General features: G+C 44.3%; 1 protein-coding gene across 2 annotated transcripts in view; it reads right to left on the bottom strand.

Annotated features, from left to right (window-relative positions):
- HID1 (HID1 domain containing) overlaps positions 1-18389 on the bottom strand; it is a 66038-nt gene that overhangs the window by 33090 nt on the left and 14559 nt on the right. For both annotated transcript variants that reach the window (XM_085884631.1, XM_085884632.1), the window contains exons 8-10: positions 15910-15966; positions 15409-15549; positions 14316-14406 (exon numbers count right to left, since the gene is read on the bottom strand). In XM_085884631.1, coding sequence (XP_085740757.1) covers positions 14316-14406; positions 15409-15549; positions 15910-15966 — 289 coding nt within the window. The remainder of the gene's footprint in view (positions 1-14315; positions 14407-15408; positions 15550-15909; positions 15967-18389) is intronic.

The following is an 18389-nucleotide window of genomic DNA, read 5'->3' as shown; positions in this document are numbered from 1 at the left end:
CTACTTTAGCGAAATTGGCTATATGCTCTTATTTTCTTATTGTATTGGTGGTCAGGTCAGGTATGGGAGCATGTGCCAGAACAGCGCGTCGCTGCGTCCACTTTCCGCCGGTACTCCAGGGGCCTCCGTCTGGCCATCCCCCAGGCAGATGCCAGGCCCATCCCCATCTCCTTGAGATGATGGTCAACCTGCTGCAACCATGAGGCACGTGGTCGGCCCACTGGCCTCCTCCACTCATGAGACTCCCTCGCTGAGAGAATCTGGTGAGCAGGATCAGCGTCAGGAAAACGAGCCACATGTCCATACAGCCGCAGCTGACGCTCACGGACTATGCAGGTAACAAATCTCATCCGAGTCTCTCTCAGCAACCGCTCGTTGGACACAAAATCCGACCAGCGATAGCCAAGGATTCTCCGAAGAGACCTGGTACCAAAGGAATTAAGTCTCCGTCTCAGATCCTTGGTCAAAGTCCAAGTCTCGCACCCATAGAGCAAGACTGGAAGTACCAAGGACCTGAAGACTCGGACTTTCGTCCCCCCGCACAGGTACCGGCAGCGCCACACCCCATGATCCAGTGAATCCATGACTCCCCAGGCCCGACCCAGACGTCTATTGACCTCCGGCTCACAACCTGCGGAGACATGAATATCACTGCCAAGGTAAGTGAATCTATCCACGACCTCAACATCCTCACCACAAACAGACACAGACAGGACAGCAGCATCCAAGATGTCACCGAAAGCCTGGATCTTTGTTTTGACCCAAGAAATCCGTAATCCCAACGGCTCCGACTCCGACTATTGGTGGTAGATATAAGGAAAGTGTAAAATTCAGTAAACTGACCATGAAAAGGCGTATTCATATATTATGAGCCAGTATTTTCGGTAAAAAAGCCATTATTTGATTTGTAAATTGCAGCTCTCCTGAAACTTTTCGCTGAAAAGTACCCATTATTGCCTGGAGAACAAGAGTCAAATTATATTAATCACATTCAATGGGTTTGGAATCAACAAAGATTGCATTATAGATTACATACTTTACTCTATCTTGAAAAGGGAACTGATAATCGTGTTAATGGGAAACTCAGAAAATGTCGTCAAATTATTGCACACTTCACTTTGAAGCGGCTACGGTTTACTGTCTACTACCATTCTACCAGGACACATGGTACATGCATACATCAGTCTAGTACAATATGAGAGTCTGAGCTCAAGTGTACTGGCGCTCGATCAAGAAGTCAACACTTTTTACAAGCAATGCGACTTTGCATTTGCACATTCTAAGCTAGGCCGATATCTCAGTCTGTGTCTACTGCGTCTGTCTACTGGCATTCTCCTTCACAAGCACACAGTCCACTGCATTGCAGATTAGCCTTCTTGCATTTGCAGCAGTTTCTGCAGCCTTTTTTGCAGCCGCACGACACCAGCTCGAAGCAGCTTTTTGAAGCCTCAGGGAGTGTGGTCCAGAGTGGTTCGTAGGACCCATCCTCTGTTTGCCGCCAGCCCCAGCTTGTTGGTGATGGAAGCACGGGTTGAGGGACCAAGACCTGCCCCCAGACATAGCCACCCTGGAAGACTGATCTCTTCACATGCTGTTCCAAAGCATTGTAGGTAGGTGGGATGCGCTGGACGGAGTTCCTCTTGGCGAAGAGTTTCTGTCTGGCCTCGTTAACGTCCGTATGGACTGGTGTGGTCATAGAGGAGCACCACAAACCTTTCAATGCAGTGCATTGTGTCATCCTGGATGTTGACTGGCGTGGTGGTCAGGGTCACAAGAGAATCTGTCAGTTCTGGAAACGAGTTCCATGTGGCCCAGGCAGATTTCTTCCCATGCCCCACGAATGCTGATACCGTGTCACATCCGGTCATGGCGTGGAAGACAGGGAGGGCACGTGCCTTCTGTGGACCGAGGGAGGCAGCTATTTAATGGGCAGGGATGTAGCGGTAGTTCTTGCCCGTCCCAAAGGCAATCCAGAGTTCATTCACGCATGGTAGTGCCTGGGCTACCATCACCGCCAAGACGACGACGTCGGTGTCTACGGTTCAAACTTGAATCCTACGGTGGTCATGTTCTGCAGCATGGGCCACATGTAGCATGATGTGAGTGTCCGCCTCTTCTTGACCGCATGGAACCAGAGAGCCTTCATCTTCCTGCCTTGGAAGGCAGATGACTGCTTCACCATCAGTGACTACCAGCTATTTTGCCTCGTCATGGAAGGACTGCACCAGCACATCGGACAGGAAGGTGAAGAGCTCCACCTTGTTTGCGTCGACACGTAGGAAACTCTGCCAGTTTCCTGGTATGGCTGCGGTGCTCAGCACTTCCAATTACAACACCACTTCCACCACTACCACCACCACAACAAAATACTTCTGAACCTGTCACTGATGCTGTGTGCGAAAATGGATTTTCCCATAAAAATTACCATTTTTCCCCAATACAATGGTTGGAAATATAATAAATCAACACAAATGACATTTGTATTGTTTTCCTTTGTAAATGCACATCACATGGAGTATTTATCACCTCTGAGAAACCTACAAAGAGAATAACAATGAGAGATATCCCATGTTGTTAAAGTAGAATAGTGGCCATTTTGGAAAATGGCCGCCAAAGCTGACCAAGGCAAAATCTCGAGTGGCTCCATATCCAGAATTGTTCAGAATACATTAGTCAACATATGTACCAATTTTGGTGCTTTTATGAAAAGTCGAACAATTGGTTTGCTATGCTGCAGTACTAATATTATTGGCATCTCCCACAACGACTGCGAAGTCTGTTGCTCTCAAACTGCAGACAGGTTGGTGGTTTCTCCGTTTTATACCACCTTTCCTTTGGTCGAGCTTGCTCTGCTCTTTCAGCTTGATCATCCCTCCCCAGCTACTCCAGTGTGCTCGTATTCTTCCAGCAAACACTTCCTGCTTTGGTTTCACCGTTTCCTGCATGCTACTCCCATATTCAATATATTTTACAAGCACACGTTATTAATTAATATAGTAGTACATTCTAAAAAGACCCGGAAAACTTTGTATGTTCATATATTTAGAATCACAAATGATACGACTATACCCTTTAGTTTATCTGATACAAAAACTCATAAAGTTTTGTGCACACCATCAATACTGTGACGTTCACGGGACTTGAACAGTCCCGCCAACATAGAATGAGCCGAAACGATGAAGGCGGTTTATTTATTTATAACCCAAAGATGGCGGTTTTAATCGCTCTACCGCAAACGGGACGAGGAAGGTGGCACAAGTCCCTTTTCACTGAGTTGATAACGTTTATTTCTCTAACCAGAAATAACAAGACTCGGCAAGAAGAGGGATCCGGGGCGATTCGACGGGATGGTGGTGTGGGTTCGGGCGTGGGGAAAACACAGACAATTCCAATGAATATACAAATCTCAATCCCTCTAAGGCGCCAAGCACACACACACTCACACACACACACACACACACACACACACACACACACACACACACACACACACACACACACACACACACACACACACACACACACACACACACACACACACACACACACACACACACACACACACAAAACGTAGCTATTTCTGGTGGTCAGGCTGGACCGTGGTGTGGACGCAACTGTCCCTGGATTGGCGTCGGACGAGCTGGCCTTGTTCTCGTCAGGGGGGCAGGAGAAACCGTGGTGCTGTCGACCTCCTGGTCCTGGCCCAAGTCCGCTCACAGCCGCCAGGGAACCAGTTCTGGCGCCAAGTTGCGAGCAGGAGAGGGAGGCAGGTCCGCCCGCCGTTCGACCCCGTACTCCGAGTCAGCAGAACCCCAGAGCCAACCAAGGTGAGGCACGAGGCTCAGCAAGGCTCCGACACGATGAAAAAACAGGATCGAATCCGCGCAACAACAAGCACGCTTCCAGCACAACAGCCTCCACCAGAACAGTTTTTCTGTCCCGATCTACTTCCTCTTCCTTTTCGACCCCGAACAGAACCTTTTTATCCTCCCGTCCTCGTCACTTCCAATCGAGCCGTTTTATTGGCCCTGCGCCGTCGCCTTCCGCCAATCGTGATCACAGGGCGGAGCCATCCGCAGCACTGTCCTGTGAAGTCACGGCAAGCCTCCAGGGACTATTAAAAGGGGTTTCCGCAGACACACTTACCCTATCCCGTGTCCCTATCTAATTACGTGGCAATTATCATTTCCCCCTTGAAGAAATGGACATTTACTAGACAACTTATCACCACTGAATTGCTACTTATTACATCAACATCCTGGTAAACTCGAACAGCATGGCATACCTAATTAAACATCCTAATTACCCATTGAATGCATACCCCCCCCCCCTCAAACGTAACAATACACTTCAATGTGAGTTCCATTTGTCACGCGCAGGACATCAAGGTGGTACACGAGTTCTTGCCATGTTCGACTCAGCACGTTTGCGTCCACCATTGCGCATAAAGCTGTGATGTGAGAACGAAGACCCTGCATGTATGCCACATGAGGGTTTTCAAAGCCACAGATCCTCACATTGTGCTGGTTGACCTTCCCCGATACATGTAAGTAAGCTTCATCTGTGAACATGACCTTTTTCAGATAATCTTCATCATCCTCTAAGCGACTGAGCATTTCCAAGGCACACACCTTGCGTTTGGGTCCATCATTTGGTTTAAGTTCCTGCAGAATCTGAACCTTATAGGCATAAACCTTCAGTCTTTCATGAAAAATCCTGTGTACAGTGGTTATTTGTAGTCGCATTTCTCTGGATGCACGTCAAATTGATTTTCTGGGACTTTGATGAAATGATTCACGCACTTGTTCAACGTCTGCTGTACTTGGGCTTGGTTTACCAGTACTTTTCTGTTTCTGACAACTTCCAGTCTCCTTAAACCTCTTGTACCACTCTCTGATACTTGTCCACGATAGTGGATTCCTTCCACACCTTGTACGGAAATTATGCTAAACTTGCGTGTCGGATCTCGTCTCGATAAACCATTCACCGTACTGAGCTTTCTCCTGTGGAGTCAACATTATATTTTACATTAAACCACCAAACCTGGAATTAAAGAAAACTTTATGAGTTTCTGTATCATATAAAACAAAGGGCATCATTGTATCATTTGTGGTACTAAATATATTAACAACCAAAGTTGTCCGGGTCTTTTTAGAACACCCTGGAGATTATGTAGAACATGTGTTTATGGGTTGTAGCACATGTGTAAAAGCGAAATCCAACTTTTGGATCTTTGTTCATAGTAGCACATTAAATTATACACTGTTCTGAGAATATATTGAACTTCGAAGATAAATATTTCTTTTAAGAATCAAACAACTTGCTGACACACAGAGCCACAGTAAAGGACCTTGCAAAACTCTTTGGCTGATGAGATAAGCTGAGCTAGTAAACACAGGTTGCATTTCACAAGAGTCAAGTCGCGAGAATGTGTATATGTGATGTTTTATAAAACAAGCACATAACTGCTTTATAAAGGCAAATATGTATACATTTTAAGTGTATGTACAATTGATTATACACTTTGCAGTCACAACAATAATTATTAGAAATATATTCCTTTAAAGTTGATGAGGATTCATTACAGAAATTTAGATTCATAATTTAGATTCAAATACATGTATCGATTACATATACTCCATTAAGCTTCAAATTATTTGATAAATAGCAAATACCGCCCGTCGCTTCGCTGATGGGGATACAGAAAGAGGGGAGGGAGAAAAAGAGGGGAGGGAGAAAAAGAGGGGAGGGAGAAAAAGAGGGGAGGGAGAAAAAGAGGGGAGGGAGAAAAAGAGGGGAGGGAGAAAAAGAGGGGAGGGAGAAAAAGAGGAGGGGAGAGGGAGAGAGGGTGGGGGAGAGAGAGAGGGTGGGGGAGAGAGAGAGTGGGGAGAGAGGAGAGAGGAGAGAGGAGTGAGGGGGATCGAGGAGGGTGGGGGAAGGGAAGACAGTGTGAGGTGAGAGGAAGGGAAGGCAGACAAGTGGTGGAGCATTAATTACCGCCCAGATGCGTCCAAAGACAAACTCCCATCCGGACATAAACACCGCCCAGACACGTTTGGAGACAAACCCTGCCCGGAAACGTTCAGAGACAAACACCATCCAGACGTAACCACCATCCGGATATGTCCAGAGATAGAGAAAGAGGGAAGGGGAGAGTGAGATGTGTGGGAGGAGGGTGCTACACTGTATTGGGAAGGGGGTAGAGCAAGGATGGGACAGAGAGAGAGAGAGAGAAGAGAGAAGAGAGAAGCTTTATGAAGAACACACACACACACACACACACACACACACACACACACACACACACACACACACACACACACACACACACACACACACACACACACACACACACACACACACACACACACACACACGGTGACGGAGCACGAACCACTTGCTCAGGAGTTTATTCTGATCTGAATTGAATAGATCAAATTCTGAGGAGTTTATTTCATTATAAGTAAATACATTCCACAACACATGTATACACTACCAGTCTAAAGTTTTAGAACACACCCATTTTTCTAGTTATTACTGAAATTTAAGCAGTTTAATGTTTCAATGTACTCTGAAATTAAAGCATAGAACAAATATACACATGCAGATAAAAACGAAATCATGGAATCGTTTTGTTGAACAAAATTTAATCTAAATCTTTCACTCGTCAAAGTAGCCACCTTTTGCAGATATAACAGCCGAACATACTCGTGGCATTCTTTGTTCAATGGAAATCAAATATTGTTCGGAAAGTTCTTCCCAACACTGTTGCAGAAGTTCCCACAAATGTGTTGCACTTGAGGTTGCTTTGCTTTCACCCTTCTGTCCGGTTCATCCAAAATACAGCTCGATGGGGTTTAAGTCTGGACACTGTGCTGGCCATTCCATGATTTGAAAAGCCTACCGTCTTGTTGTTTTCTTCTAAGGTAGTTCTGACATAGTCTGGAGGTATGTTTTGGGTCGTTATCTTGCTGTAGGATGAACCCCTGACCAACTGGGCGTAGACCAGAGGGTATTGCATGGCACTGCAAAATGCTGTGGTAGCCCTTTTGATTCAGGGTGCCAATTACTCTGTGCAAGTCGCCAACTCTGTATTCAGCAAAAGAGCTCTAGATCATCACGCTTCCTCCTCCATGTTTGACAGTTGGTGTCATACACTGAGGAACCATCCTTTTGTCCATTCAATGGCGTACAAAAACCCTGCGTGATGAACTGAAGATTTCAAATTTTGATTCATTGGTCTATAAGACCTTCTTCCAGTTTTCAGTAATCCACTGGTGGTGCTTCATGGCCCAGGAAAGGCTCTTTTTCTTATTTTGCCATCTTAGCAATGGCTTTCTCACTGCCACTTGACCTGTCAAACCGGCAGCTCGAAGTCTTCTCTTCACAGTTAAAACTGAGACTTCCTAACTTCGACCATTGTTAAGCTGTGCTTGGAGCTGCTGTCCTGTGAGCCGCCGATCACGCAAGCTGTTGACTTTCAGAAACTTGTCTTCTGATTGTGTTGTGGCTTTGGATCTGCCAGACCTCTTCCTGTCAGAGTTTCCTCCAGTTTCCAAGTGCCTTTTGATGGTGTAGGAAACTGTACACTGACACCTTGGCTTCTTTGCAATTTCTGGAAAGACCAACACCTTTAATGGTTATAATGGTCTGTGCATCTTCCTATGTTAATTCCCTTTTTCTCTCCATTATGACAGCAATGTACTACTTACTTCCTGCAGTGCAATATTGTCCAAATAATGCTTCAGAGGGTGTGGCAACACAGTCTGTTCCAACACTGCTTTTATACAGACAGAGGGTTTGTCACCAATCAACAAAGGTTAGGACACCTGTAGGAATTGTTTGCATCAACTTTCAAGGCTTAATTTACTTCCATTGCTGCAGAACAACTGCAGTTGCTAACCCCTGACTTGTTCCCTGAAAAGAGCCTTCTTTAAGCAACTCTGAAATTTACATTATTTTTCAGTTTTTGGTAACAAACTTTTTTTTTTAACCTCTGACAGTTTACCACTTAGCTTTGTACCATTTCAGGTTATTCACTGGACTTGAACTGCTTATATTTCACTAAAAACTGGAAAAATGGGGGTGTTCTAAAACTCTTGACCGGTAGTGTATGTAACGTAGTGTTACGGCTGTGGAAATTCGCAATACACCATAAAGGGTCCGTAGATCAGTTATGACGCTAAGTTTATGTACAGATAGGTCCCCACCATTGTTTAAAGGGAATTTCTTCATGTTCACCAGGCTGCGACTCTTTGAGATGCTAGCTGCCGTGGGAACAAGGCGTCGCGACCTGCCCACCGTCACACCTCGAGGGGGCAGGTAACCAGCACGGTCTCGCCGGCCTTTTCGGTCATCCACGGCCCACCACGATAAAGGATTACGAACCCCGTCTACCTCCCTGCCTATGGGGAGGGTTTTCCTGTTGTTTTTGTATGCATGCTGTGGCGCCGTGTCCTGTTAAGTAACGACTGTGTAAGTGACTGTAGATAATAATCGTAGTCGGTGGTATTGCTTGGCCTTCTATTTGTCTCTTGTATATTGCATGACCGTATACGTGTTGCTGGAATAAATGTCCTTGTGTCCAATGTATTCCATTTGTCGCATCCTCCTTTCACCCCATTGAAATGCCATCTTGCATCGTGGAATGAGTCGTGGGTTTTAAATACCCGATAAATAATCTGAACCGTCGAGGTCGGCGATAACACCGCTCGGTTATCCCTGTAGCACGGAACAAACCGCTTAAGCGGTTCGTGTCTTAAGCCGACCTGCGGCGTGGTGCTACCCCTCGGTAGGTTACCCACGCGGGTATTTAGGTATATCGACATTCGGCGATTCACCCTATTTCGCGCGGGTAGAATGCGGACTGGGTTGTGGTGAGGTTAAACCCCCACCCGTGACTGGCTCCTGGCGGTAGTTCCAGGAGAGTCACGATTGAATTGTCCGTCCGGTGGGCGACGCGGCTGCCATCAGAGGTACGCGGCCGATCACACGCCAGGCGGGCCAGAATTCATAACAGTATTAATGAGGGGGGGTTCACATTTCTGTGCAATTACCGTATTTTCGCGCAAAAAAAACCTGCAGCTATACGTTAAATTAGTATCAAAACGCGTTGAGATCCAAAAGGTCACGATTTGATGTGATAAATTCCAACTGCGGGGTATACTCTTGCGCAGTTTATGCGGTGTTTTACCATACGGCATATGACATAACCACAATGGGTCAAGTTAAATTATCAAGGGGATACAAACAGAGGCATTTCTTTTTTTGAAAGTTTAACTGTAATCTCTTTAATTACAGTTATTTTGCATGTTTTATGGACACATATACATCTAATTGGAAAGATATTTAAGGAACCGGTAAGTCGTCTTCCATAAAGCACACAAAGTCCTCATTTTCTGTGTCGCTGTGAAACAGCTGAAGCAGCTCAGAGTCGGCAATTGTGGGGGTGTGTTCATTTCCCAAGTTTCTTGAAAAGTGCTCGCCACGTGGCTGAAGCACTCGAGCAAGCACTCCATTCAAAACGATTGATAAGGATTGGCTGGCTTTGCAAGCACTAGCTAGCTGTTGGCAAATGAACACTTGGTGGACAGGTTGGGTGTGTGATAAGGACGGAATTCTTAGATTTTTGTGAAAATCCGGATACGAGGTTTTTTTTTCAGTTTTCAAATGATTCTTCACCAGAGATGGGGCCAAAACAACTGTTGGACCCCACTATTCATGGGGGATACATTCCTGGAAAATTCCGTGAATAGCGAATCTACAAATAGCGGGGGCATCGTTTCAATGGAAAAAGTGGGGATAGGTTCCTGGCGATTACTGATTCATGAAGGAAAAAAATTTAAATCCTGTGAAAACCCGTAAAAACACCCACGAAAAACCGGGAATATGCCTGCAAACATAAATAAATAATTAATGCCTGCTAATAAAAACTGTGAATGACCATGAAAACGCTAAAAAAAAAACAACCCCACAAATATGCAAAGCACAGGGCCACGAATGTCGAAGCAGGTGGCATTTTATAAACCGCGAATACGTGAATACCAGGGCCCGACAGTATAGCACGATATTTCAAAAAAGTTGTGGACGGATTGTGACAAAACTCGGTGGATGAGATGAGGTGAGTTGGTGACAAGAGCAGGCAGATTCGATTTTGGTTCAGGTCTGGGTCCAGATTTTGCCCATCAGTGGGATACAATACGTATATTGTTCAGCCTGATGGAGGTTTGCTCTCTGCTGAGTGCTGTTCTAGTTTATTAATGTTTCAAATGAAGAGCAAATGGAATGGTTTTTAAATGTTTTCCTGACAAGTAAGAAATTTCTGCAAGATATTGTTATGAATTTCGGTCCGCCCGGCGTGCGATCAGCCACGTAACTCAAATCGCGACCGTGTCACCCACCGGAACGGACAATTCAGTCGTGACCCTCCTTGGAACTACCGCCAGGAGCTAGTCACGGGTGGGTCTTTCGACCCCATCACAATCGTGCCAATCGGCCACCCGCGCAGGATAGGGTTGTTCGCCAAACTCGACCGACCTAAGTACCTGCGCGGGTAGTTAACCGGGCGATCGTACCTCGCCGCTGGCCGGCCTAGGACACGAACCGCTTAAGCGGTTCGTTCCGTGCTTCAGTGATAACCGAGCGGTGTTATCGCCGGCCCCGACCGACGTGATTATTTACCGGGTGATTACACCCCTCCTACCAATTCCTTCCGTGATGCAAGATGGAACTTTCAAACAAGGGAAAGGACGCAATGAAACGGGGAACAGTTCAACAAGCACATTTATTGCACACTCAGACAAGCACGTATTTTACAGCCATACAGTAATTCAGGTACGTATACACAGTCAAGCAAGCAAATGAAGAGCTATAACCGAATTAAGTCTTTATTCCACACGCACACTTAAACAATTCCACTTAAAAGACGGTGCCACCACATGCATTTACACAAAAAGCAAAGGAAAAAGCCACCCTCAGAGGCAAGGGTGGCAGACAAGTTCGTGGACCAAATGTGCGTGGAACCTGGATGAGCGGCCAGTTCCACGAGACCGAAGGGTCCTACCCGCGCTCTCGTGGCGCGATGGCGGGAAAGCCGCAATGTCAGCGTAGCTGCGCCTGGCTTCGTGCCCCTGGCGTGGCCGGCGAGCTCTCTCCGGGGCTCCCCGTCTGCCTTTCCCGTCGGCTTCGAGCTCCGTCTCCCGACTCTGCCCCACCGACACTGCCGCACCGACACTGCCGCCGTCTGCCGAAACTGCACTCGACTTGACTGCCCCGTCTCCCGACTCTCCAGACTGCCGACACCGACACACTGCACTGCCGACCCTGCACTCGACTTGACTGCCCCGCCGACACTGCTTGACTTCCACTCCACCGACTCCAGACTTGACTGCCACTTGACTGCTATGACCGACACACTTGACTTCCGACACTGGTGCTGCCACTCCACTGCTCCCACTTGACTGCCGCAAGCTGTGCCATGCTCGCGCTTATATAGGCCGAGGGAGGGGGGTATATGCAAATTTGTGGATCACAGCGGGTTCGGAGGCGGGGCTACACCACCTGATGCTCCGTCATTGGATGGATGAAAAGGGGGTGTGAATCATTCCTGATCCGCTTTTACGGGCGAAAGGAACCCATTCACAACCCATGGCCCGACGTTCGGTAGAAAGGCGAAGGTGGTGGGAGTTTGCTGTGGTGGTTTGGGAAGGGTGTTGGTGGTGGCGATTTGGTTGTTGGCAAGCGTCGTTTGAGAATGGCGGTGAAGCGATGTTTGTGGGGTGAAGTTGTGGAGGTAAAGAGGCGAAGGTGGTGGTGTTTGAGTTGTAGTTGTTTGGGAATGATGTTGGTGGGGGCGATTTGGTTGTTGGGGGATGATTGGTCCAAAATAATGACAGAGAAAAGAAAAACGGCTAACTCAAAGGATCACAGCCCTGTGAACACGAAAATTCCCTCCAAACAACGGTGGGGAAATCTAACTACACATATACTCATCGTCATAACTGATATAAGGACCCTTTATGGTGTATTGCATCGTCTCCATTTTTATTTGTGTCTCCTTTATCAGGGTTTGCCCTAATTGTTCTTTCATCCGACGAGTGGCGTCAATCAAGTCCTGCACCACTAACATTACTCCCTGTGGTGATATCACACATCCCACATTATTGTGCTGTTCTATTTCCTGGCTCCTTTTGAGCCGTTCCTCCTCTCGGAACTTTTTGAGTTGTCCGTTCTCTTTCCGGAGTTTTTCGATCTCCGTGGACTCAATTTTTGCCCTCTCCTCGAATTGGTTAACTTCAAACTCGTAAAGTATTTGTTTTCTCTCCCACTGTTCCTCATGCTTTTCAGTCTCCAATCTCATCGTTTCTTCCAATTTGCTTAGTTCCTTTTCCTGTTTCATTCGTTGCTCTTTCATTATCTCTACGTACTTCAACCTCACTTTCTTTTTTAATTGTTCTTGTCTTTCCTTTTCAATTTCTTTCACCCCCTGTCCTCTCATTCTCCAATCTCATCATTTCCTTCAATTTCCTGATTTCTTTCTCTGTCTCATTCCTTGTTCTTTGTGTTTTTTATTCCACTGTCTTTCTTGTTCCTCATTCTGCAATCTTGTCATTTCCTTCAATTGGTTAACCTCAAATTCATGTTCTTTCTGTTTTCTATTCCACTGTTCCTCTCGTTCTTCCCTCTCCAATCTCGTTGTCTCCTTCAGTTGACTGATTTCTCCTTCCCGCTTCATTCCTTGCTCCTTCACTTTCTCCTCGTACTCCAACCTGTTTTTTTTTCCTTTTGTCGTTCAGTTTCAAATTCATACTCTTTGTTTTCTATTCCACTGTCTTTCTTGTTCCTCATTCTGCAATCTGGCCTTCGCTTCCAGCTGTTCGATCTGTACAGTGTGGTTCCTCAACGTTTCATTCTCTGCTTGTTGTTCTTGATTGTTCTTTCTTCTCTCAATGTTGAATGATGTTGGTGGTGGCAATTTCGTTGTTGGGGGATGATTGGTCCAAAATAATGACAGAGAAAAGAAAAACGGCTAACTCAAAGGATCACAGCCCTGTGAACACGGAAATTCCCTCTAAACAACGGTGGGGAAATGTAACTACACATATACTTATCGTCATAACTGATCTAAGGACCCTTTATGGTGTATTGCGAATTTCCACAGCCGTAACAATATTATGCACTCCATACTTCAAAGTTTTTGTTTGGAAAAAAAAAAAAAAAACTTTCCATTTTCACAAATCGTTTATGAACTCTATCCATATTTATTTTGTGTGAGGAGAGGCTGTCCATTTTTTTTATTACGATAGACTACATAGAATACAGTGGTGACCACTGGTGAGAACACTAGACAAGGATACCAGAGATTGTGGGTTCTAAATACAACTGAAGTCAGCAGAATTAAGGATTTCGTTTCTCGTCTTCACAAAGTCAGGCCCAACCTCAGAATTGCCAAGTCACGATTGGATCATCAGTAAAAACCCAGCTGGCTCATTAACCACCTTTAGAGTGGGACTTAATCTGCCTATCCAACCTCATATTATCATCTACATGTGACGCTGGTCCACTTATTGTGGTTCACTCCTATTCCCTTTCCACGTTGCAAGAGGTCATTCTTAATTACTTACAGGCCTTAACCTACTCCTGCAATTTCATTTTGGAATGATAGCAAATTAAATAATTTTTGGGAATAGTAATCTATTCATTTTTAGCTCACCTGGAACGTAGTTCCAGGGAGCTTATGGGATGGCGCGTCGTCCGTCCGTCCGTCCACAAATACTTGCAACTTCCTCTCTGAAAACTACAGATTGGATTTCAATGAAACTTTTCCACAATGTTCATCACCGTGCATGTAGCAAAGTTTCTTCATGGTATTAAAAAAAAAATACATATATATATATATATATATACATATATATATATATATATATATATATATATATATATATACATATATAATGCCCTAAGGGGGACTACGAGGGTTACCCCCCAAAATTGGTGTTTGCTTTCTTCTCAGAAACTACACATGCAACTCTGATGAAACTTGACCACAACCTTCATCACACGTGGTGCACCAAAGTTTGTTCACAGCATTAAAAAAATAATAATAATAATAATCCATAGGTATTTACTTTCTTCCTTGTTATATATTTTGTGGGACATTCATATCTACCAGTGGTTCCCTGGTTATCTTATCCAGCCGCTACCAGATGAGCGCCCTGGGTTATTGCCCCTATCTTTTTAAAGTTAAAGCTCGTCTGCCAGAAACATGTACCAAAAACAGGCACAATCAAATCCATAAATGAATCGGTCACACTTACATTGATCAGCACGAGCATCGCTGAGGTAGTAGAGGATCGGAACGAGAACATCCAAAACTTCACTGCTTTTTAGCACATAAAAGAGGAATTTCTGCAGAGGGAAGGCAAACGAGATTTTAAGAACATAGTGGGGAGTGTAGATACAGACACACAATGTCAGTACAATTTTAAAACATTGATTGAACAAACAAACAGATTAGATGTGCTAGCACAGGAGATTCTGGACAGAAAAATTTACTCCAGATCTCTCAACATAACCAGAGAATCTTCGTCTTTATATAGTTTCCAGTAAGATACAGTTTTTATAATTTTCTAACACTGACGCCAGTTCGCCTGGTCTTGACAATTTCCACGTGAACCTTATCTTCAGTCTTCTTTGACAGCTCCTGCTTAAATGGTTGGAACACATATTCAAACCCAGACATATTAATCACACAGAATGTTAGAATGATGTCAAATGCCAACTCTAATGGCCATTAAAACAAGTTTCCATTTTATGTAGGTTAAAAGTCAGTCTGCTTCTCCCAAAACTGGGAAGATATACTATCTTGAAGTGACCAGAGCGCCTGTACATTTTCATAAGTCCACATTCCAACTCGTTTGTGTCTTCCATACAAAATTCTCAAGATAGTTCTACATCAGAACATCAGGTGCAGATGTGAGAGGTAGTTCAATTCTCAAGATAGTTCTTCTATATATTCAACCTAATGGCAAAGTTCATCCTGTTTACACATTTACTATGCAGGTGATCTTTCCATACAGAGGAGAAATATAATTATGTTAATTCCAAATGGATACATACTTAAAACATCATATCATATTTGAGTACATTTATTTCAGGATTAATATATTTTAGTTTAATATCAAGTTTTAATCATCATCAATTTATTTATTTTATCACCCCCAAACCCATCATGATAAAATGTTTCTCCAGGAGGAAGCTGTGGCGTGGAAGCTGTCCGTGGGGGACGAGCAAGCTTGTCGGCCGGGGGCGCGGGAGGTTTGTCTAATCATGTCACCTCGGCCCCCAGGCGGCCCAAGAGCCCTCACTCCCCAACGAGACAGCCATCATTATTCATCAATGTCATCTTACCTTGTTGTAATCAGCAATCTTCCAGAGGAGCACCAGCAACTCCTGGTGAAAGTTGATCTTTTTGGTGGAGTTAGGCAGATAAGTCTGCATGAGCGGGTTGTTGAGTAGGCTGCCCAGGCCCTTGAGGGTGAAATGGAAGTCCTGCATAGATAACGTCAAATTAATTATGCTACTTTGGAGATGCCAAATATGACCACATGTTTTCTGAAGACGTATGCTTTCATTGGTCATCAACATAAGCCTATTTGTAAACAAACCAACATCTTCATGCCGTGGGCAAGTTAACAATCCACTCCAGATGTTGCGTCAAAACAAAGAATATAAAGTGAAACTGTCAAACTATTGAAGTTTTAATGATGTCAGATAAGAAGGAATCAAATGACAGAATGCTAAATGCACCACCTCCACCTCTCCCTTCCATCACCACACATACTGTTTATCTTACTTATAAATAATTCACAAAAAGGGTATGATGACATATTTGATAAATACGGTTCTCACCTCCTCACGGTGGATACGTGAGAGGTAGTTCACGAACAAGTTCCTGGGTCCAGGGGCCTGAAAAAGGAATTGATCAACACTACATTAGTTAGGACTTTACATTTGCACTGTTTAAAGCATGAGCATTTCAAATACCAGTATGAAAGGCCATATTATTGAGATATTATAAATCTGCAATATCGACAAATGTTAGAGAGAATAGTATAACTGTATACAGAAAGATATAAATCACAAATGTGGTTTATACTTCAAAAACAATTAATGATATAAACGAGAGAGTTCATAGAACATGAAACTCCGGCCTTGCCGTTCACGGGAGGGGGGGGGAGGGGTGTGTTCTTGAAAATCCCCGTGAAATGCAAATCCACAAACTTAGGGGGTAATGGGGAAAATAGGGTGAGGGACTTAAACTTCAAAATTAGGCCAAACTGTACCCTTAATAAACATGGTTGTGCATTGTTTTTGTGCTTTTTTTGTTTTGCATGAATAAAAGAATTATTAAGAACATAAAATAAAGTTGATTTTCCTGCATTAAGAAGTTTATTTTCTTGTGTTATTAAGATCATGAAATTTACCTTCAATAATAATGATGATAAACATGATCCAATAATGTGATGGCTGATTAAGACGAGTTGATGGAGATGATGGTGTTGGGGCATTTGAAGGGGGTTATTGTGTTGACGGTCCACGTTAATTAGGTGAATAAATGTGGAAACTCGAGACAGAGAGAATCCACGAAGGGGAAACCCACGAATGGCAAGGCCCTCCTGTATTTGAATTTTAATAAAATAATGATTTTAAAGATCATTAAATATATATGGGGCTGCAAAAGTAGGTATACTGTAATGAAAAACCAAACGTATTTTATTGATTATACAAGCATACCAATAACAACATACCAATAATAAACATATTAATCGAACATTAATGAATGAATTCTAGTATTAAATGAATCCTAGCACCACTATAATACTGGTATAATCCTTACTGTATACCTACTTTTGCAGTCCCCTGTATCTATCCAGAAATTTAGTGCTATCTTATATATTTTTTTCTCATAATTCTCTTTATTCATTCTAATTCGTTTTTTCTTCGCTTTCATCTTTTTTTTTTACTCTCTGTTCCTCTCTTTCATTATCAATCTCGCTAATATAAGGAGAAGTGAATTCTTGCAGAAAATTTTCTGTGAGGTTCACTTGGCTGCGCCTGGATGGGTTTGAGGGTTGGGGAGTAGCGGCTGAAACCCGAATCCTATCCAGGTTCCTCATGATAACTCCGTCTTTGCTCTTTACTTCTTCGGGTTCCTTCTTGGTCTTCCGTTTCATTTTACACCAACCACCCTTATACACGAATAAGATGATGTTGAGTATCAATTTAGGAGATGGAGGCTTTATTGATCACTATTCAATGCAGTGTTAATCAGCAGGGTAAATCGCCATATTGGCTGCCTCTTCTTCACTCCGATGGACATGCCACGCCCTCTCATCCTATACATCAATATATTGCATGGTTCTTGGAAGTATTATGAAGGCAATTTGTGTTCTAGTCTTCAACTATATAATTCAATTCAAATACATTTTTTTAAAGGTTTAGAGGCGTATAAAAATATTTATTCCGGATTTTACCGCCATTTCCCCAGTGTCGAGGACACCACCCTATCCAACATATTGCATGAGTTATTTGTGCCTGTTGTTTATGTCCTTTACAACATCCTTAAAAACAGTAAGTTTCCTGTTTGGAATGGTTTCCAATTTTCTTTGACTGCCAGGCAAGCAGAGTAAAAAATATTATCCAACTCATCTCTGGATAATAAAGTGACCCTGGATAATCAATCCTGATATCACAATAAAAATAACCCCTTTAAGAGCCCAGACACACACACAGCCACCTGCATTCACACACAGCCACCTGCATTCACACACAACCAGACAGGCTTTTTAAAGTTCAGATGTCCTCGAAGGAATGGCATGGAGAGCACAGCAGGCCCGTAGCAGGCAGAGATTGTGGCACAACACTAAGAGATCCGCCCTGAAAAAAAGAGCTCCGCTCTGACAAGCATCCCCAGCAAAAGAGCGAATGGCACCCCTGAGATCCTCAGAGAACAAATGCTTCCTCTCCAGTTCTCTCCCACCTCCTCTTGCCTCTCATGTGATGTGGTGCAACCACTGGGACAGTGTCTTCCCAACGATTGTTCAATCAGGTGACGCTACATGGCTCGAGTAAATAGCGGCGCTTCCCAATGCCAGAGGGCCTATCATAAGCTGCAGTAAGGTCCTCCCGGAGGTCCCGCACCAGCATGACGACGTCATACCCTCAGGCTCGCACAGACATTGGAAGGAGAGGGGAGAAGGGGGCGACATTATCTTGCCGTGAGCTGGGCAACCTCATATTATTGACCCTCTCGAAGGTCGCCTCACCTTAACTTGCCTGGCCCCCACACTGGTTCAGGCAGGAAGGATAGATCATGCAATGCAATTAAC

This window comes from Eptatretus burgeri, chromosome 6 (genome assembly GCF_056783735.1).
Source record: "Eptatretus burgeri isolate ZD-2024b chromosome 6, Ebu_testis_v1, whole genome shotgun sequence".
Lineage (NCBI taxonomy): Eukaryota > Metazoa > Chordata > Myxini > Myxiniformes > Myxinidae > Eptatretus > Eptatretus burgeri.
The sequence above is the reverse complement of the archived record's forward strand: the minus strand, read 5'-3'. Positions and strand labels throughout refer to the sequence as shown.